General features: G+C 49.1%; 1 protein-coding gene across 1 annotated transcript in view; it reads right to left on the reverse strand.

Annotated features, from left to right (window-relative positions):
* The window catches only part of IPO4 (importin 4), a 2,281,504-nt gene that overhangs the window by 916,475 nt on the left and 1,343,447 nt on the right, over nucleotides 1-21,582 (reverse strand). The window contains exons 17-18 of the mRNA XM_086923725.1: nucleotides 11,248-11,371; nucleotides 987-1,098 (exon numbers count right to left, since the gene is read on the reverse strand). Coding sequence (XP_086779851.1) covers nucleotides 987-1,098; nucleotides 11,248-11,371 — 236 coding nt within the window. The remainder of the gene's footprint in view (nucleotides 1-986; nucleotides 1,099-11,247; nucleotides 11,372-21,582) is intronic.

Here is a 21,582-nt window from a genome sequence, read left to right on the forward strand (position 1 = left end):
TGGAGACTTAGCGGAGCGTTTTTTAAACATTTCTTATGATTTTTCCTCCTGGCCGTAGATGAGGAAGGCAACCTCAATCTGGGTCGAGAACAACGATTATGTCTCCTGTAGTCACGAGGCCGAATTATAAAAAGTATTGCTTTGTGCTCCTTGATAGGCTTCTGGTTCATAATGAGGCAAGAGCCGCAGTGTCTTAAGTGTTTCTCAATACCCACACACCACAAATAGGATGGGGGTCAGTAATGGACAACTGCCCTTCCAAATCCCTACAGGGTTTGAAACCAGAGTGCTTTTGGTGGAGACATGGTACTGTGCAAAAGATTTTTTTCTGAAAAATTGGATACCCAACTCTCAGGGAAGAGCAAACTCTGGATCCACAACAAAGTCGTGAAAAAAAGGGAACTGACGTCAATGCATTGGGGTGACAGTTATTTGCCTTTGGTGAGGTCACTTCTGGCAATCATACGAGGCCAGCACCCTCGACTGACGACATGAGAGCTTTGGAGTTTCTCGATCCAGTATGCTAGAGGATTCTGTAAGATGAAGATTCCTTAGGCAACTGCTACAGAATACATCCAAAGGTTAGAAAAGGTAACTATAGTAAACAAAGATTGATGTCCGATATTGTAAAAAGTATAAACTTAAAGGGCACTGAGGGACTGTAAATTTAGTAAGCACAGGAAAAAAATTGGGATCAAACAAAGAATTTTTTTTATATAAACAAAGACAATTTTAACAAAGTGTACATAACATCTTAGCATGTTTTCTTCATACTCAGTGATATAAAAGAGCTTGTCAATCTAGCAAACAATATTGACAACCCTAATATAGAACAGAGTTAAAATTCTCCAAAGCACCCTTGTGAATCAACTTGGCTGATAAGAACACATCTAGTTTGCTATGTTAGAATAAGTGAAATGGTAGATCAGCATCAGGGAATATTACCACCCCTCCCCTTTCCCCTCCCCTAAAGAGATGCCACTCACCACAACTCCTTCTCTAGATTTTAGAGACATAACCATCAAGGTGGTGATATGTTCCAGGTGGGAGGCAATACCATCCTCCATGATGAGAGAAAGTGCAGCAAAGAGGCTGTACCTGCAATACCAAAGTAATGTGTGAGTAAGTCCCTGGACCACCCAAGCAACCTTATTCCATTGTAAAAAATGTTAAGTAAAAAATTAAGTATCTCGTACGGAAATGTGGTTCATTATATGATGTATTAGTGAGGCCTCATCATGTAATAAACTCATAACACTGCCTATGGTACAGTTAGGCTAAAACCTTATCTCAACCCAAGATAGCGGTTTCAAGCAGTCCGGTTTTAACACAAATAGTTAGAAAGCATTTAACAGCACCAAAACAAAAGGATAAGAAATAAACAAGACTTTCAAGCAATACAACACTAATTCATAATAACAGATTGCATATTTAAGAATTTATAGACATCAAAATGAACAAGATCCTATTAAGAATTCTGGAGATGTAAATACTTAAACAATAAATCACAACTTTTAAATCAACAGCGAACAACCACTGGCAAATTCAATGAATTTGATAATTTAGAAACGTTTTGAGGACAGTTTTTGTCAAAGTTGAATATGGTCACTTCCAGTTACTTTGCATAATTAATTCTTACAGGGAGCAGGTGAGAGGGGTGGCACAGTCCCAAAGAAGAGTTACCTTGAAGAGGAAGCAGTCTCCAGTCCAGTCTCTGTGTTAATAGCAACTTCTCATTGACTTCTTATGGAGTAGTCCTGATAGAAGGGATACAGGATGCTGTGCGGTCGACTGGAGGCTTCCTGGAGCTACTCCTCGGTCGGAGGTCTTGGTGGGGCAGCTTTGGCAACAGTGATCAATATCACTTGACATCCTATTAGGTCCAGTAACAGTCAAATTGCCACAGTGCTACTGGTCCCAACTAAACCAGCGGTTCCCCTGTTCTAGTGAGAACTCTCATTCTGGGTGACCCAATTACACTTTAACGACCTTCTTGGGTCCAGCAGACTGGCATGCAACTTTGGAGCGACAGGACTCTGTCTCAGAGTCTGCCCTGTGGCAGTGAGCAACGATCCAGAACTTAGTGATCCAACACGCCAAAGCAGGCTTCTCCAGCATTTATGGCCCTGGTGCGGAAACAGGAATTCAGTCAACTGACTATTAGAGTATGCTTCTGTCTGGGGCTTGAGTGACAATTTCTCCATGAGCAGAACACTACAGGCAACATACTTTCTTTGCTAGCCCACAGAGCTGCAGGTGCAGTCCAACTTTGGTTAAGCCTTTCTTTGCAAGGTCCAAGGTCAGACAGGCAAGTCCTCCTTCAGGTCTCTTCTCCAATACAACTGAGGTCTAAGGGTGACTCCTTTTTGCCCAGAAAATTAACTCTGGGCATATAGGCGTCACTAGCCAATGGGGTACTTGTATCCTTCCTACATGATAGCTTCCTGTGAAGTCTGGCATCTAGCTATTCCAGAGTGCTGTATTCTGCCCATTCCGATGATGGCTGGACTGCTCTCCCTGTTTGTGGAGGTTGGTAGACTATCCAAGAAACGTGGATACCCAAGGTCTACACAGCCACGTAAAAAACTGATTGATTAGTTTTTTCTGCTTGCGTTCCCCAACACCCTCCTGTCTACCTAAACAAAGGAGCAGCCACCCTCTTTGTGTGTGCATGTCTTTTGTTCTTTAAAGGAAGCTTTCCCTTTAAGCTCGACTTTTGGGCACACACCCTACAGGGGTTTTCCTGCCAGGAATGGAGGACTCTTTTGACCACTGCAGGCACATTGTAAGCTTTCCTGGGTATCCTGGACGCTCCTACCCAGGACGACACACGCCTGTATGAATGCCAGACCTTTGTTTGCAACCATAAATAGGCACTGGAAAACCTTGGGCAAAAAAGACAATATTTACTAAAGTTGCACTTTGCCGACCAGTGACATTAAAATAGATGTAACCATTAAATCCTATTTCATGCATTGACTTTTTTGTTACCTTGCAGTACCAACTTTACTAGTCCCATTTAGAAGTTTGCAGGGCTGAGATATCAGCCTGTAATTGTGAACTTGCCAATGGTGCTACTATCCATTCAACAGTAAAAAAAGACATTGCTGACTTTTACGGTTACCCCTTTAAAACATGAAACTATAGGTCCAACCTTTTAATATAATGCACCCTGCGTCCAATGCTAGGGAGGCATTTTTTGAGGAGACTTATAAATATAAAAAAGGAAGGTTTCGGCTTTCCCTTTGCTTGAAATGGCAAAGTCAAGCCAACAGTTTATAACTGCCCTGCCAGCCAGCAGTGGCAGGCTGGGAGTCATGCCTTTGCTTTATCACACTAGTGGTGCATTAACTAACGCTGTAGTCTACAAGAGAAACTTAAACATACAGGCCCTAGGTACCCCTGGTGCCATATACGTCAGTGACTTGAGACAGAGAGGGGTGGGACCGGGAGCCAATATTTATACAGGTCCTGCACCCGTGGCTCCGAAGAGAACGTATTAGACAGGGGGGTGAGTTCCTAGAGAGGGGATGGAAGGGGAAAGACAAATCTCTTGTCTTGTTGCCCTCACACACCCAAAGACGTATCATGCTTCATCATTGGGCCTTGCTCCTCATCTGGCCAGGGCTGCAATGCTCGACAGGCTCACCGTATCCGGGGCACTTTGAGTTCTTTTTAGAAGAAGCCGTGGGTGCGTGTGGGGGCAGTGTGGGGTTGTGTACACGTCAGGAGTGACCTAAAATAGGTCAGGGTCAGTCCTAATTTCAATACATTTTAATGGTTGAGGTAGATCCTGCCTAAATAAAAACGATAATGGATGCCCTAGTGGGCAGTCTCTACGGTGGGATCGACATGTTTTGTGCCTTGTTGTTCAGAAGGAATCGCATGGCACTTCTTCAGGACCTATGTGAAATTTAGTGCACAACTAAATAACAGGCTCTAGAAAAATAGATGTGAGAAGTTGGCCTGATATATGATGCTCACTAGTTCTAGTGATCACCTTGTATCAGTCCAAACAACCCTTATGGTGATTGGTTGTGAGTCAACCTTATAGACCAGCTATCCTAATGGTAGCATGGACTAAGCAGTCTTGGACTAAACTCTTTTGGCATGTGAAGCCAGCTGTTTTACCACATATAACCCTTTGAATACCAAATGAAAGGACACCACACAGGCTGTTATGAAAATAAACAATATATTTATTACTAACAAACACCTCTGAACTCTTTATGAGATCAGAGGGCTAAGCATATGACAAGACTCTTAGGAAAAATACGTTAAGTTGCACAAATTACAATGTTGCCCTAGGGGCGCAACAAACCATATACTAAACAAGTGGTAGAAGGAAGTCGATAGAAGGAATGGAGCTGTCCAGAGGCTGTAGGATCGCTGGGACTACACTATCCTAACCTGAGGTAAGTAATAGGAGGCCCACGGAACGCGTGTGCAGAGTGTGAACTCACACGCGAGATGCGTAACAAAGTCAATGGACAGTACAAATTACGAAACGGTACGTATTAGACAGTTACGACTAGCTAGGACTAAAATGACTGGAAATCTGGACACTAGGAGAGTCAATCTACCCTTGAACACCGAAATGCTCTTGTTACCTCACCCATGGGCTGCGGGTGCATAGATGTCAAAGTGTGTCTGGTTTCCGCGTTGAAGTCTATGAAACCTGGAAGAAAAGATGCTGCAGGCGGCCAGAAGGAAGATGTACGGAGAGACCCAAGGGTGGATCGAGGAAGATGAAGACCTGAAAGCAGAGGGGACAATGTTCACAGTCACTAGCCAGTGACTGGAGTGGAACCAGGAAGGAACCAGATGCTGTTGTTGCGATCAAGTGAAGAGTGGACGCTTGACTCTGCAGCCACGTGGACCCGGTGGTGTCTTTGACGACCAGGATGGAGGCACGAGCTGTCCCACGCAGGCTCTCGCTGTCAGCGGTGTTGGATCCGGATTCGGCGTCAACAGGCCTTGGCAAAGGCTACCCACGCGGTGAGTGGAAAAGGCGTCTGGTGCGGACCAGGGGGGTCCGGGGTGCTTCTCCTTTGCAGGGAAGCAAGGGCCAGTCTGGAGCAACCAGACCAGCGGTGTAGATTTCGTGGATCGTCGTCTAGGAGGCCACTAGACAGCCGGCAAGTGATCAGACAATGCATCGAGCAGCAATCAAGCAACATTTATCTAGCTTTGAACGTCAGGGCCAGGCAGTCGGAGCAGGCCTTGTCGTTGTGGTCGAGGCCCAGGCAATGAAGACACCGGCGATGGGGGTCGGTAACCGACATCAGTCGGTCGCAGTCGGTGCAGGGTTTGAACCGGGCATCCCTACTGGCACCTTCGGAGTCGTTAGACTTCGAAAAAGGATCAAAATGACGGAAAAAGTTTAGTCCAAAATTGACTACGGGTACCACTTTTTCCGGATCGGCGCTTGCTGGTGCAGAAAAAAGAATAACTGACGTCAGCGCGCGAGGGCGGCGTCTAAGTACTCCGACATCATCACGGCGCCGACGACGGACGCGGAGCCACAGACGACGCCTTCCGACGCGCAAAGGTACTGCTACGCAAAAGTTTCCGTATCCAGTCTGACGCCTGGGGATATTCTAAGGTAAGGAATCTAATACTAACCTGTTTCTTTCAGATACTGTAGGTTTAGGCACTGGTCGATTGTACTCCTTCCCTTCCTAAAACCATACTGCAGGTTTGACAGTACTCTGCTCTTTTCAAGCCAATACGTTAGTTTACTGAGAATCACTCTTCCCACTACTTTCACAACGCAATACCAATGAGGGATAAGGCCCTTTAAGTACTGGAATAATAGTGGATTGGGACCAAGATCTCGGGAACCCGTGGCCCATTTGACCAGTACATTTATGGTCAAACCACTTCCACCTACATCCTTCTGATTTCTACTTGGGAGTATAAGACACATGGCCACCTTGACACAGATCCTCTCAAATGCTATGAGAGTTTGTTACACCCGTCTTAGTATGGTCAAAACAGACCCCAAGGTCCTCATTAGCATTAACACAAAGGTCTTGGAAAATAAGGTCTGGGACTACCTTGCTCCATTTCAGCGTGCACCCCTGGTCTGATATCTTTAAACAATTTTCAGTAGGGGCTTTCCCAGCTTAACCAGTTAATCCAAAGCCCCCACCAAATATTAGATAAATAGGATTTTGATCACTAAAGTGAGACCAAAGTGCATTATAAGAAACCACCTGAGGTAGCAGGCCTGTGGATATAAAAATATAATCAATTATAGAATCCAGGCCTCTCGCATTAAAAGTAGAGATCCTTGGGGCTACTAGGTCTAAACTTAGTTGTACCAGATCTTTATCAGCCAGAAGGTCCTCGAGAAACTCCCCTCGCTGCGTGCGCTCAAAATGCAAGCAAGAACAATTAACAGAACCCTGAAAATCTGTAATGTGACAACTCATTGGACATAAATGAATGTTAAGATCGCCTACGATTATTATCCAATAAAAAGTGGTTCGTTTCTCCCTTTAATCCTTCTAAAAAACATTTTAAATTACATAAATGTTCATTAGTAAAACTACTTTCAAAGGAGTTACAAAAGACAACAATGAGGATTTATGGGCAGGTGTTACTTTCACCGCCAAACAATTGCAGGAACCAGTATCCACCAAACAGTGTTTTCCTGGCAGTTTAAGGCAAATAAGAATAAATAATCCCTCTTAGAACTGCCAGCTGGTGAGGGCCATGCGGATTCCCAACTTTATACCCGTCCATCCAAAAATGATTTTTCTAGTTCAAGGTCTCTTGTAAGCCCACCAGATCATATTCCCTCAGTAAGTTTGCTCACTTAGGATAATTTTTTTTTGTTTCTCAGGCCTGAATATTTCAGCTTTTCACCCTCATCGGCCCTATGACTAGGACTGAGACTGGAAATGGTAAGACTAGGCTCATCTGGGCTATGGGAACGCAGCCGGGAGGTTGAATCCAGTCAGTCGTTATTGTCCAACTGGCTCAGAGGAAGGAATCTATTTGTGGCTATTAGACTATGCTCACTAGCCTCTTACCTACATAATTATTAACAAGATGGAGGTGGAATGGAAGATGGGGGTGGGGGTGGTATGGAAGCAAGAGGGTTCGGGAAGAAAGTACGACCGTCTCGAAGTCTTGATTTATACATTCGGCGGGCCCTCGCTGGCCCAGCTACTGAACTTCCCGGCTCGCTCGTGCTAATACCTTGAGGCCCCTCTAGTGGTGGGTAAAAGAAGCCAAGCAGTAAGGTCCTAATGCCCCCTGGGCCCTGATTTGGAGCCCCCCCGGAACAACTTCCCTGCAATGCCGAAGTGATCAAAATTTATAATAATAGTCACCCTCTTCTTGTTTTGGACTTCTTCCTACCCAGCCCACCCACAGATGTAACCTACAGCTATCTGGGATCCCAGTTTTGCTCCTGATTGTAGGAGTCTTGCCCTGCTTGGGAAAAAGGTGATTATCCGAAGGGGTACGTTCGCTAAAGATTTTTTTCTGCCTCCCTTACCCCCGAAGACAGACCCCAGCTTAACTTTTTCTTGAATCCCTGTTCCATTTAACAAAGTGGTCTGCCCTACCTGCCACAAGTCCCCCCACCCCCATGCTACTAGAAGCTATGTTTAGCTGAGCAGATGCATCGGGCATATTGGTAGCGACCCCTATTATCACTAATCGTCAATTGGGACTCTATATGCGCCAACTTCCCCACCAACAAATCGTCATTGATTTACAAAATATCAATAAGGGTCGAGAATAGTGGTTCCAGGCACTTTTTAAATAGGTCCTCAACTAATTGTCTCGCTATTGGGCGATAGGAGTTCAACATCTGTGCTCCTTCCACTGTCATGGCTCGGGGGAGGGGGTTCAATCGGGGTCATGCCATGTTTTGTGCCTCTCTTCTTGACCTGGGCCACAGACTGATGGGGATGGAGGTAAGGCAGCTGTGCCAGTGTTCGTTCCCTCGGCTGTCAGGGAACCCCTTAGTGAAATCTGTGTACCCTCTGCCAAGTCAACTTGTTTTGAGGAAGTTGCAAGAACTTCAATAAATCAGTCAGTCTGGGGGAATTGTAAATGCGCTACTCACCCATGAGGGTCTCAAGGCTCCAGGGGGTGGGGTGGGTGGGGGGGGGGGGGGAGAGTAAAGCAGCTCTGTTAAGTCTAATATCCAGGTCTTGAACGTCTTCCTGAAGATGTTCAGGGAGGGAGCGCATCTGATGTACTTCACTTGGGGGTACGCTCAGAGGAGGTTCAACTGAAGAGATGCTCAACACTAAGTGGTCAGCCCTCAAACCCAGCTGTACCTCCGCATTTTCAATTTCCTTTGTTAGCGCTCCCACTGCTGTAGTTAAATACAAAATAATTGAGCAGATTTTCGGGGAACTTTAGCTTTAGATTTACTCAAATCTGAAGGGTACGGTTGTTCTTGCTTACCCATTGTGGCTGTCCAGGGATGGGAAAAAAGGGAGGTGGCCCAGCCCAGCCTCTGCCAGTTGCTGATGGGTGCAGACAGGCCAACCCTTGGCCCAGGCGCGGCCCGGTCACGCTCGCACTGGTCCCATGCTGTGGGTGTGCCTGCTGGGTTATGTTTGCGCCCCCGGGCACAGCTAGACCAGCGTCGGCAGCTAACAGCGGCAAAAGAAGCCAGGACTGGTAGGCCCCCGGTCCTGTTGCTGTCCCTGGTGTACCCGTGCTGTAGGAGTGCCTGCTGGGTTTCTTTGCGCTTCCAGGCATGGAAAGAGTGTCGGCGGAGGCTCATGGCTACAAAGGAAGCCGGGACAAGTTGTCCCCAGGTCCTACTGCTGTGCCTGGTATCCCAGCACTGAGGTAGTGCCAGCTGGGTTTTCTCTGCGCCTCCGGGCGAAGAAAGAGTCTCGTCGGCAGCTCACGGCCACAAAGGAAGCAGAGATTGGTAGTCACCGGGTCCCGCTGTTGTGTTTGGTGTCCCCACGCTGTATGAGTTCCTGCTGGGTTTTCTATGTGCCTCAGGGTGCAAAGAGAGCGTTGTCGTCGGCTCACGGTCACAAAGGAAGCCAGGACTGGTAGTCCCCCGGTCTCGTTGCTGTGCCTGGTGTCCCCCAAAGATTCATATATTTTACTGGATTTGAAACATCCGACCCAGACTCTTATTACTATAGGCTCGCACATACACCAGCATAGAAAAATATGCTCACAAGCACCAAGCAGATTACTGTGCTTCCTTCATTTCCCAACTGTCTATACAGGGTAACAACTTTTGGAAAGACACAATAAACAGTCTGTCTGCTGGTTCTCGTCCTTCAGGCCTGTTGGGCTTAACTGCATGCAACCTGTAATCTACTGCCTGCTATGCGGCCACAAATTTGTTTTGGACATATGCCTAGGATCACAATTGGTTGCTCCATTGGTGTACTGCTGGACCCCTTAACGGCCCATGGGAATTGTTCGCAGCGTCTTCCATTGCTGATAAATGCATTTCTTGAGCCACCCTGGAAAGCTTCGGCTCCTAGTGACATGGACAACAGCTCTACGATAAGCGTGCAGGATGTAGTCTCTTCCCTCAGCGGCTGCTATGGGAATTGGATGTAATCACCTCTGCTTCTCACATCTGCTTAGCAGTGCACCTCCGGGATCGTGGTCTGCAGCTATGGACAACAACAATGTTGTGTCTCCCACTCAGAACACATGAAATGATTGGCCATTTCCTGTGTAGGAACTATTCAGCTTGTTTTTTTAAAACAAAAAATGTTTCCAAAACATTTTTTTCCCTCTAGGCACAATTGCTTTATGAGTACTTAGGATTTTAAAGAGTATAAATAATTTAATGCTTTTATGAATATTTCAAAGAGAAGCTTTCCTTAGGCAATGTTCAGAGTAGTTTTTACCTTTTATTCAATGTTATGATATGCTGGCTGTTTAGATAGCTTTTATAGATCGCCCCTTCGGATAAGGAATTGGTGTTATATTTCCAAATTAGGCCCATGTAGCGAAGCAGCTTATTTCTAACACTGTCCTAGAAAATAACATCTCAGTAGTGAGCTTTTCAACACATTTGCATGCACGACAATGTTAGATTATTTTCTCTAAAACTACTTTGTTTACACATCCAGCTTCTAACAACATTTTCACTATGCCTTGATATTCATGTACCAGGACTCTCTACGAGCTAGGTGCAAAAGAAGTCCTAGCTTCATCTACAAGGCGACAGTGCTATCTACATATCCATAACATAACTAATCAAACTCGCACATTATGAAGGCTAATTTTTATTATGAATAATAGGCATCCCAAAAGATTGGTGGAGGAGGCACTTCTGCGGACCTGGAGAGTCTGTACATGCTGAAAACCTGCCACACATTCACCCTCTGACTGACATTACATGAGGGGTGTCAACTTGAGACCAAGACGGGGTCCTTCACTCTATTCAATCAGGTAACGGGGTTGGATCGTCCTTTCGGAGGATTCTGGACTTTACACCCATACACACTTTAGGTACACTCAGAGTGGGTCCGCATCGGAGGAGTACGTTAGAATTACTGTATTTTCCATATATGCCTGCATACTTTCTTTGCTTCAGCACCATGGTAGAAATATATCTGTTCAATCTTTCGTTGCTTGTAATATACTTTATTTGCTTCTATCTCCTAATCATTGCAGCACATGTATTTCATACAAGGTAACATTGGTTCAATAAATATTATTGAAAAAGTCACACTGTGCATTCTCTGTGTATTTTTCTGAGAATAAGAGAGCACGAGTGACTAGGCAAAAGGTTCTGTACGGTTTCCATGATTCCTGAAAAATCAGGGTTGTCGTTTTCAGTGGTTGCCAGAAACAATTTTCTCCCTGGCAAGGTTAGGGGGGCGGGGGGGGGGGGGGGGGGGGGGGGCTTACGATGGTTCTGTGAGCTAGCTGGGCTATAGGCCAACTTATCCTGCGGGGGTGTCTGGAATCAGTCTTGACACCAAGCCCATAGTTTATGTTGTCTGAAAAATGCACACATTCTACGGACAAGCAGGAACAAAATGACAGTGGAGCTGCCCAACTATGCCTGCTGGCGAGCAGAGGTACTACATATGATTTTCCGGGTCCAGCCTGGACCTCTAAAGAGAGGAATCTGCAGTAAGAAGTATCAATCAGAAAAAAAAATGCTAAAATCAAATGATGAGGTGGAGGCAGGAGAAAGACATGGCAGAACAAAGGAGAAGGTAATGTGGGAATCGAGGAGGATGAAGAAAGGAAAAGTGTCAGGATTTAAGAGGGACTCACGTGCATCGCCGGAGGTCAGGGTCATCCACTTGGTTGCAGAGATTAAGACCCAGTTGGCAGCATTCTTCTGATAAAGGCAGGAATACATCCTTTCCAAGGTTGCGGGCTAGGATCCCCAGTGTCTCTAAATTGAGAAGAAATTGATCAGTAACATTTTTTACGTACAAACTAGTCTATTTCGGACATCAGAAATACACGTGTGACTCTTGAAATTTTGAATAAGAAGAAATTTGCATGCTCTATAAAAATGTTACTAACCATGACAACAGTTAAACTTGAGTTAAGTTTTGCGTTCAGAGACCCTGCCTAAGGACTACACTTTCTATGACCAGATAGGCTACTGCAGGGGCGAGGCGGGGGGGGGGGGGGGGGGGGGGGGGGGGGGGGGGGGGGGGGGCTGCTTTAAGTTTCCACACAGGTGCATTTATTGCGTATATACAAAGTGACAATTTAGTAATGTTCATAAAACAAGCTGAGACCAGCATCGTACAGCAATTGCACAGAAACCTCTACTAACGAGAAGAACACTCACGACAACATTTCATACTTGTTTTTTTAATGCTTGAAAGTTTTGATTCATGTATCTGAACCTAAGAAAAATACCAACACTACAGTTGCAGGTAAGTACCCTCCACCTAGATGTCGGGGATTTTCTGAGAGATAATGACGATGAAAAACTATAAATAGAAGAAATAAAATGTTGTATCTTTCTGTCCCAGTGATACGGGAAACAGCCTTTACAACTAGGTAAACACAGCACATGCTTTTGCCTCACATTTCTTAGCATGTGATTTTGCATTTACATTGCATGCCAATACCACGTATTTAAGGTAAGTTGGGGGGAGATCTCCCAGCACAAATATATTGTTAAGAAATGCAAGGCGAGGCATGCAATGTATTTACCAACAATGTACCGTCGTACCCCCAGTGGTACATCCACATTTATCCTTCTAATCTAATGCTTCTTAGAAGAATGCCCTTGCAACATTTGTGTCAAAATCTACACTGCAGAGCAAACAGAAGACCAGTGTTGGATGACCAACTTCAAGAATGCCCGGCCCATGTTTAGGTGAGACAAACAGCTGTGTGGGTATATTGTTGGGCTTCTCCTGACAGCTCAACTGTCACGCTCCTAAAGTCATACAGGAAGCAGTCAAATCTTTTTGAGAACCTCTCTATAATGGTGTGAAATTTGGCAATGTCTACTGATGCAGTCGGCAGATCAGCTATTGGTAGGATGTAATCGTCCTAATTGTCGCTTCTTGGTCTATGAAGCTTTGCTAATTCACCTTCAAAATTTGTATTATGATCGTCATCTGAAGTGACCATCACAATGGGTCTTGAAGGAAGGTCCATGAAATGCTGAACCTGCAGACGTAAAGTTGTAGGTGGCAGTGGGTTCAACGCCAGTAGTTCTGGACCCTGAGTCTGTGTTCTGAAGATTGTGGGGTCTGACGCAGTTTGCTGCAACGCTGTTTGGTGGACTGACCGCTTCTGATCCCACAGGAAACTCAAATAATATTCAGACATCATGCAGTGCAGAGCGTTTATGAGGTCCACAGGCACCCTCATCATTGTACATTCTCTATAATGCTTATTTACTGTTTCATAAGGAAAGCAATAGAGATTGTAATATTCAGTCTTCTGCTCATGTTTTGTCATGATCAGTAGGACAATTAGGATTAAAGTGTTCAGAATCTCTCTGTTGGGACAACCTCCTCCTCATCTTTGTCTAGGCACTTTATCCTAACCTACCATGGCACCAAAGGTTGATTATCAGTGGCGGCTGGTGACATTTGAAAGTGGTGGGGCGTAGCGCGCGCGTGATACCCTTTTGAGAAAGAACCTACAAGGTACCCTATATCACATTCACGAATGTAACAAGACGTACATCCAGGCTTTCTTCTGTAGACATTTTAATCTTTAAAAATGTCTTAAACTTGCTCTCTAGACTCGAGCGTTTACATATGTATAAATTATTATTGTGAAGCCACTTTGTCTAATTACAATGTGCACTGCGTTTTTGCAGACAATTTTGTCATTTTAGCTACAAGGAGGATTTTTTTCATCTCAACCTCCGTGTCATTGCCCCAAAAGAATTTGGTCATAAAACTGGCTGTCATGGCCCAGGGTGAATAACGTGCACGTAACGTTTGTTCATAGTATTTAAACCCTGTATTTAGCAAGAGCACGGTTTTAGCTTCACCGGCCCTGCCAGCAGCACAGCGGTATGTCTCCCATTTGGCTGCAGCGAGGCCTCCCTGCATGTCATGGTTTTAATTTTTAGGGAAGTGATTTATTTTTGCTGTCGAGGAAAGAAAGTTCCCCACTCTGCCTAGTGTTTTTTCATTCGGTCTCTCCTCCATATTCACTGTAAATGCACCTCGACACTCCCAATTTAAACAAAAATTATCGGAGCTGGAACGAAAATCCGGACAGACCTTTACTACTAGCATGTCAGTCATAAGTCATGAGTGGGGCTGGGATGTAGCCTAATGCAGCCGCTGGTGATCCGGAGAGATGACAGGGGGTAGGGAAGGGAGGGCATACAGGGCCTGAGTCCTTGTTGTCGACGACCAGCTTTGGGCTCAGGGCCGAGACGGGAAGGGCGGCCAGGCGTGAAAGTTGTAAAAAAAAATCTCGCCGGGCACCGTGTTTAATAAGGAAAACAGGGCTCGTGCCTCCTGCTGTGGGCTGAGATGGCGCAGTGTGCGGAGGCAGAAAGCATCAATTAAAATAAAAAGTGTTCTCCCACAATCGTTAGTGGGGGTGGGTTGTAGCCTAATGCAGCCGCTTGTGATTCGGAGAGATGATAGGGAAGGGAGGGTGGGCAGGCTCGGAGCCGAGATGGGATAGGGAAGCGATACCCGACGTGAGAGTTATTAAGACCTGTGCTCATGTTAAAAATGTCGTTGGTCGCCGTGTTCATTAAAGAAAACAGGGCTCGTGCCTCCTGCTGTGGGCTGAGATGGCACAGCTTGCGGCAGCAGAAAGCATCAATTAAAACAAATGTCGTGTCACTCGCGCAATTACCAGCCTCTTCTTTTTCAAGCGCAATGCACAAAAAAAAACAGCTACAAGAGGCTGCGTTCTAAACTAGTTGTTAATGGCCACATTTAAAAGACTAACAGAATTGTGGCGAGTTGTGGCACGAATGAGCCCAGTTTGGTTCCGTGAGAGCACAATTTCCTTTCCCCCGTCAGGCGATGTAAGGTCAATACACAGTGAACACCATTGTGCGTTGTGGATCAGTTGTAGGCTGTCCCTAAGCCTCATATTATTTCTGGCTTACCAAGATAAACGCTCATACTGCTAAGTTGCAGTCACGGCTCGCTCACAGTGGGGGCCAGGGGGTGGGGATAAATAAAATAAAAAACTTACCTCGTCTTCGTTTGACCGGGTCCGCACCATCTCTGCTCTGGGGTCCCGTTGGCGCCTAGACTGATGGCTGCAAACTTGCCGAGACACAGTAGTAGCCAATCCTGATGCTGCTCTCTTTAGAGGAGAGCTGCTCTCTAAAGAGAGTAGCATCAGGATTGGGCTGAGCATTGAAAAAACGTCGTTCGTTTTTTCAGCAATGGGGTACGTTGCATTAGGCAGGCAAACCCCTAATCGGTGGTTTTTTTTAAAACCACATAGTTATCTAGTTAAAAAAGCCCTGCCGGGCAAACACCACATGCGCAGTGAGTGCGCACTGTGCCGGCACAGAGTCAGTCCAGCGCCACCCAGTGTCAGACAGTGCATACTGTCCATGTCCATGACGGCAATAATTACCGGGCAATTTATTCGAGCGGCGCGTTAATTTATAAAACTTTTACTAACGCGCCGCTCGAATAAATTGCCTGATAATTATAGGTGGGGCAACGCCCAAACGCCCTAATGGTAAAACCGCCGCTGTTGATTATGTATCCTATTCTTCTTCCGCCTCCGTTTCTAATTTAGCAGGCAGCTAAAGCAGAACCTTGCTAGGGGCAAGCTGCTTCTTTTGATTATTTTTCTCTCTCTTTCTTTGATAGGGTTTGCCTTAACACTGTCTCCGTAGATGGGTTAATTGTCACTGGTCTCGCTGACAGATTAGCAGTCAACAGTATACTTGTGGACAGCTGTTTCCACTGCTATTGCCGGTGTCTTCACTGACGAGTAAACTTTTGCAGTGTATTCGTTACTGGGGTCATTAGGAGCGTTTCTTCATAGAGAGTTGAAAAAGTGCCATCATTGATGGGCTAGCCATGAAATTTTATTTACATAGCTTGACCCAAGGCATCAACGAAAGATCATCAGCAGTGGATGTTAACAGTGCAGTCAACAGCAGCAATGAAGAGCCAGCGTCAACTGTTTCACCTGAGGAAAAGGCGACTCTTTAATTTCATTTGCATGTGTTCAAGATAGGCTGCCCTCAGATTTTTTCTGAGATTATTAATGAGTTTTCTCAGGAGGCTGATAAGAGGCTCATTTTCTTGTCATGTTTTTATCTTAAGGTCTCAGAAATCTGAGTTTCTCATTGTCCCCTTCCTGTCTCCATGTGGCTAGAGATAGATTCAAATTTATCACCTGGGTAGAGGTTCTCCACAGCCTCATTTTTCTGTATCAAACTCAGGTGTGCCTTCCCTTACTATCCCTAATGAACAAGTTACTTACCTTCGGTAACGATATATCTGTAAGAAACATTAGTTAGTGTTAGATTCCTTACCTTAGAATATCCCCAGGCGTCAGTCTGGATCCGGAAACTTTTGCGCAGCAGTACCCCTGCGCGTTGGTAGGCGTCGTCTGCAGGCGTCCCCTGCGGCTCCGCGTCCGTCGTCGGCGTCGTGCGCCGTGATGACGTCGCTGGAGTATATAGACGCCGCCTCCGCACGCTGACGTCAGTTCTTTGTACACAGCTTTTCCGCGCCATAACACGCAGAGCCATGTGAGAACCAACACTGGTGCCAATTGAAACTAGGGCCCTGAAAGGGATGTCCTTAACCCTAGGTATCAGTTCGCAGAACGGGGAGGATGGGTGGGTTCGGTAAGAAATCTAACACTAACTAATGTTTCTTACAGATATATCTTTACCGAAGGTAAGTAACTTGTTCATCTGAAAGAAACACGTTAGTGTTAGATTCCTTACCTCAGAATAGATACCCCAGGAATACCAACCCCGGTGGTGGGTCTGCGAACCAATACATTCCTACACCAGAAAGTCCTGGAGGACAGAACGGCCAAAGAAGCCATCCCTCCGGACTTGACTGTCCAGGCAGTAGTGCCTCGCAAAGGTGTGCAGCGAGGCCCACGTAGCCGCCTGGCAAATGTCCTGCAAGGGGACTCCCCGGCCCAGGGCAGTAGTAGCCGCCGTGGCCCGAGTGGAATTGGCCCTCAGCCCAACAGGAGGCTCCTTCCGAGCCAAAGAGTAGCACGCTTTGATGCACAGAACGACCCACCGAGAGATGGTCCGTTTATGTACCGCCCGTCCCTTCTTCGCACCCACGTAGCCAACAAACAGTTGGTCATCCACCCGGAACTGGCGTGGGCGATCCACATAAAATGAAAGCGCACGCTTTGGGTCCAGACGATGGAGCCGCTCTTCATCCTTTGAAGGATGCGGAGGCGGGAAGAAGGAGGGGAGGGTGATGGACTGCCCGATGTGAAAAGCAGAAACTACTTTGGGCAGGAAAGAAGGTCTAGTCCTTAGAACCACCTTGTCAGGATGAATGGACAGGAAAGGAGGTTTGACAGAAAGAGCCTGGAGCTCACTCACTCTCCTGGCAGAGGTGATGGCAACCAGGAAAGCCGTCTTTAAAGTCAGGAGACAGAAAGGACAAGAATGAAGGGGCTCAAAGGGAGCACACATCAAAAAGGTTAGAACCAGGTTCAAGTCCCACTGAGGCATCACAAACGGAACAGGTGGATACATGTGTGGGATGCCCTTCAAGAATCTCGTTACAATTGGGGACTTGAACAAAGAAGGCTGATCAGGAAGCCTTAGAAAGGCTGAAAGGGCCGAAAGGTAGCCCTTGATAGTGCCCAGAGCAGAGCCCTGCTGGGCAAGAGAGAGAAGAAACAGAAGAACGTCGGAAAGAGGGGCAGAAAGAGGATCCACAGCCTTTGCTGTGCACCATGCCACAAATCTGTTCCACCGACAGGCGTATACCGACTTTGTGGAGGGACGCCTGGCTGCCAGAATTACATCACAGACTTCAGGAGGCAAGTCAAATGGCCTCAACTGCCGCCGCTCAATCTCCAAGCATGGAGGTGGAGACTGGACAGGTTCGGGTGGAGGACCGTCCCCTGCTGCTGCGACAGAAGGTCCTCCTGAAGGGGCAGGCTGATCGGGAGCCCGACTGACATGCTGAGTAGCTCGGGATACCAGTACCTTCGAGCCCAGTCCGGAGCCACAAGGATAACTTGGGCCCGGTCGCGCCTGATCTTCTTCAGCACTCTGGGCAGAAGTGGTATAGGCGGAAAGGCGTATAACAGACCGCAACTCCACTCGCACCGAAAGGCGTCGCCGTGCGAGTGCCGTCTTGGAAACTCCAACGCGCAGAACTGATGACATTGCGCGTTCTCTTCTGTGCCAAATAGATCTAACCAAGGCTCTCCCCATTGCAGAAAGAGGCCTTGCGCCACGTCCGAGTTCAGACGCCATTCGTGATCCATCGAGCACCGAAGGCTGAGTTCGTCCGCCCTGGCGTTCAGAGAACCTGCCAGGTGTTGAACCGTCAGTCACGCCCTGACGTTCCAGCCACTGCCAGAGGCGCAGAGCCTCCTGGCAAAGGGTCCACGACCCCACCCCGCCCTGTTTGTTGCAGTACCACATGGCGGTGGTGTTGTCTGAACACCTGCACTACACTCCCGTTGACAAAGGGGAGGAATGCCTTCAGTGCTAGACGAATCGCCCGTAGCTCCAACAGGTTGATATGGAGCCGGGACTCCGCCGGAGACCAGATGCCTCTGATCTCTGCCTCTTTAAAGTGGCCACCCCAGCCCTGGAGGGACGCGTCAGTCACGACAACGTGCTCCGGTTGGGGAAGGGAGAGGGATCTGCCTCTGACCCAATCGCGGTCCGTAAGCCACCACTGCAGTTGTCTCGCAGTGCCCTCCTAGATCAAGACGTGGTCGGACAAGTTGCCCTGATGCTGGGCCCACTGAAACTTCAGGTCCCACTGCAGAGCCCGCATCCGCCACAGAGCGTGATGCACCAGAAGGATGCAAGAAGCCAGCAGCCGCAGCGTCAACCTGACCGAAACCCGGGATAGCGGCTGAAAGATGGGAATCAAAGCCTGTATATCCCGGACCCGCCGTTCCGGAGGATAAACCCGAAACTGCGCCGAGTCCAGAACCGCTCCGATGAAAAGGAGCTTTTGAGAGGGACACAGGTGTGATTTCGGCACATTGATGGAGAACCCCAGGCCGTGCAAGAGGTCTGCCGTCATCTGAAGGTGGTGGACGACGGTCTGGGGCGAGCCCGCCTTCAACAACCAGTCGTCTAGGTAGGGGAAGACTGAAACCCCTAACCTGCGCAGATGGGCTGCGACCACCGCCATCACCTTTGTGAACACCCGTGGGGCGCTGGTAAGGCCGAAGGGGAGCACGATAAACTGAAAGTGCTCCTGGCCTACCGTGAACCGCAGGTAACGCCGGTGGGCCGGCAGGACGGGGATGTGAAAATACGCATCCTGCAAGTCCAACGCTACCATCCAGTCTTGCGGGTCTAGAGCAGCCAAGACCTGAGCTAATGTCAACATCTTGAACTTCTCCTTCCGGAGTGAGCCGTTGACGTTCCGTAGATCCAAGATAGGACGTAGGCCCCCCCTTGTCCTTCTTGGGCACCAGAAAGTAGAGGGAATAGCAACCACGCCCTACTTCTGGCCCAGGAACGTGCTCGATGGCCCCCTTGGCCAAGAGGGCCGTAACTTCCTCCTGCAATAGTGTCAAGTTGTCCCCCGACACACGGTGGTTCTGCGGTGGCATGGCTGGAGGAGTGGTCTCGAAGGGGAGGGAGTAGCCCCTTCAGACGAGTTGCAGCACCCACCTGTCCGATGTGATTGTGCGCCAGCGGGCGTGGTGATGGCGAACTCTGCCACCCACTGGCGTCACATGGGCCTGAAAGCACGGACTAGGAGGATTTGGAGGCAGATGCTGCGGGGGGAGGTGTGGCCTGACCCCGCCGTTGACCCCGACCGCCTCCACGGCGGTTTCCACGGCCGCCACCGCGTTGAAAAGATTGTTGCGGCGCGTGGCTGGCAGCACTATGGGGACGCCCCTTCCTTGGCCACGAAAGGAGCGAAACGAACCAGTTTGCTGACGCTGGGTCGAGAGACCCAAGGACTTGGCCGTGACCCTGGAGTCCTTGAAGCGTTCCAGCGCGTGGTCCGCCTTGTCACCAAACAGGCGACAGCCATCGAACGGCATGTCCATCAAGGCATTCTGGACATCTGCCGAAAAGTTGGCGGATCTCAGCCAGGCGTGGCGACGAATCGCCACCGTCGTGGACATCGCTCTGCCTAGCGAGTCGGTCGTATCAAGACCACACCATATGGAATATTTTGCTGCATCTCGGCCCTCAGCCACAGCCTTGCCGAGTTTCGCCCGCACCTCCATGGGGCATTCTGGCAGCAGTTCCGCGACCGTTTCCCACACAGAGTGGGTGTAGCGGCCCAAGAGGCAAGCGGTGTTGCAAGACCGCAGTCCCAAACTCACGGACGAGAAGACCTTCTTGCCATACTGGTCAAACCTCTTAGATTCCCGGTCGGGCGGGGCCGACGGAAATGCGGTCTGGGAGGTCGAGGCCTGGATCACCAGACTCTCAGGGGTGGGATGGGTGGACAGGAACTTGGGGTCGTCCGGACAAGGACGGTGGCGTCTGGCCACGTTCCGATCAACAGGCGAACTTGAAGAGGGCCTGGACCACGTGCCCAACAGAACGTCTGACAAGGCTTCGTTAAACGGCAGCAGTGGCTCCTGTGGGCATGACTGCTGTTTGAAGACCTCGGTGAGGATGTTAGGCCTCACGGCCGCAACAGGGAGCTCAAGGTGTAAGGCCTTGGCAGCCCTCATCAACACCACTGAATAAGCAGCTCCCTCCTCCGATGCCACGGAAGGAGGAGAGACAAAGCCAGGGTTAGGAGAGTCGTCCAGACCACTGGCATCACCCAAATCACCTGTCCAGTCCACGTCGTACTGACACTCGCGTGACAGAGGGTCCTCAGACCCCTCCCAACCCTCTCCGTACTCTACATCATCTCCATATTCGGAGTCAACAATGTAGACCGGCTCCTTGGGGTTCACAGGCCCCATCGGCGTCGAGCCCGGCGTCGAGCGACGTCGGTCCGACTCCGCGTCCGGATTCGGGGAGGGTATGGGGACGGAGCCCCGGCGCCGGCCGAAGCCGGCACAGGAGAACCGGCGCCGCGCGGGGACGGCGTCGGGGGTAACCCCGATGGAATCGACGCCGGAGCGGTCGGCAGACCAGCCGGCGTCGACCCCGAAGGCCCTTGCGCCGCCGGGGTCGGAGCCGTCGGCGGCACCGGGGCCGAAGCACCCGATGGCGTCGAGCCAGGGACACCCGAACCGCTAGGGCCCTCAGACGGTAGCACTGGGCCCGAAGGTGCCGTAGGCCCCGTCGGAGAAGTGAGCGCCCTCATGGCCATGAGGAACGCCTCAATCTCCTCAGGCGTCGCACCTTGCCCAGGGACCGGAGGGTATGGGGCAGGCCGCGCCGGCGACTCTCGCGGAGCCGCGGGGTTGGGGTCACCCGAACCCCCGGCCGCGTCGCGCGAGCGTCGGGGGGGGGGGAGTCGGGGGTACGATGACGATGCCCCGACTTCTTGTGTTTCTTACCTGAAGAGCCCGACGAATGGTGACGACTTCCGGAGCACTCGGCGCGGCTCCGCGACCGCTCCCTCGAACGCTCCCTGGACCTCCGGCCGGACCGGGACCACTCCAGACGCGGGGCCGACACCCAGAGCTCGAGTAGCTTGCGGGACCACTCCCGTCTAGCCTTATTAGTCAGAGCCCGGCAATCGACGCAGGCGTCCACGTCGTGGTCGGGGCCCAGGCACCGGAGGCAGAGTCGGTGATGGTCCGTGACTGACATCGTGCGGTCACAACCGTCACAATTCTTGAAACCAGGCATCCTACCAGGCACCAAAAGAGATATAGAAAGTTAACAAACTTGGTCAAAAGACCGGAGTACTGCTCTTCGGATCTGCGCTTACTGGCACGGAAAAAAGAAGAACTGACGTCAGCGCGCGGAGGCGGCGTCTATATACTCCAGCGACGTCATAACGGCGCACGACGCCGACGACGGACGCGGAGCCGCAGGGGCTGCCTGCAGACGACGCCTACCGACGCGCA

Source organism: Lissotriton vulgaris, chromosome 5 (assembly GCF_964263255.1).
Source record: "Lissotriton vulgaris chromosome 5, aLisVul1.2, whole genome shotgun sequence".
Classification (NCBI taxonomy): domain Eukaryota; kingdom Metazoa; phylum Chordata; class Amphibia; order Caudata; family Salamandridae; genus Lissotriton; species Lissotriton vulgaris.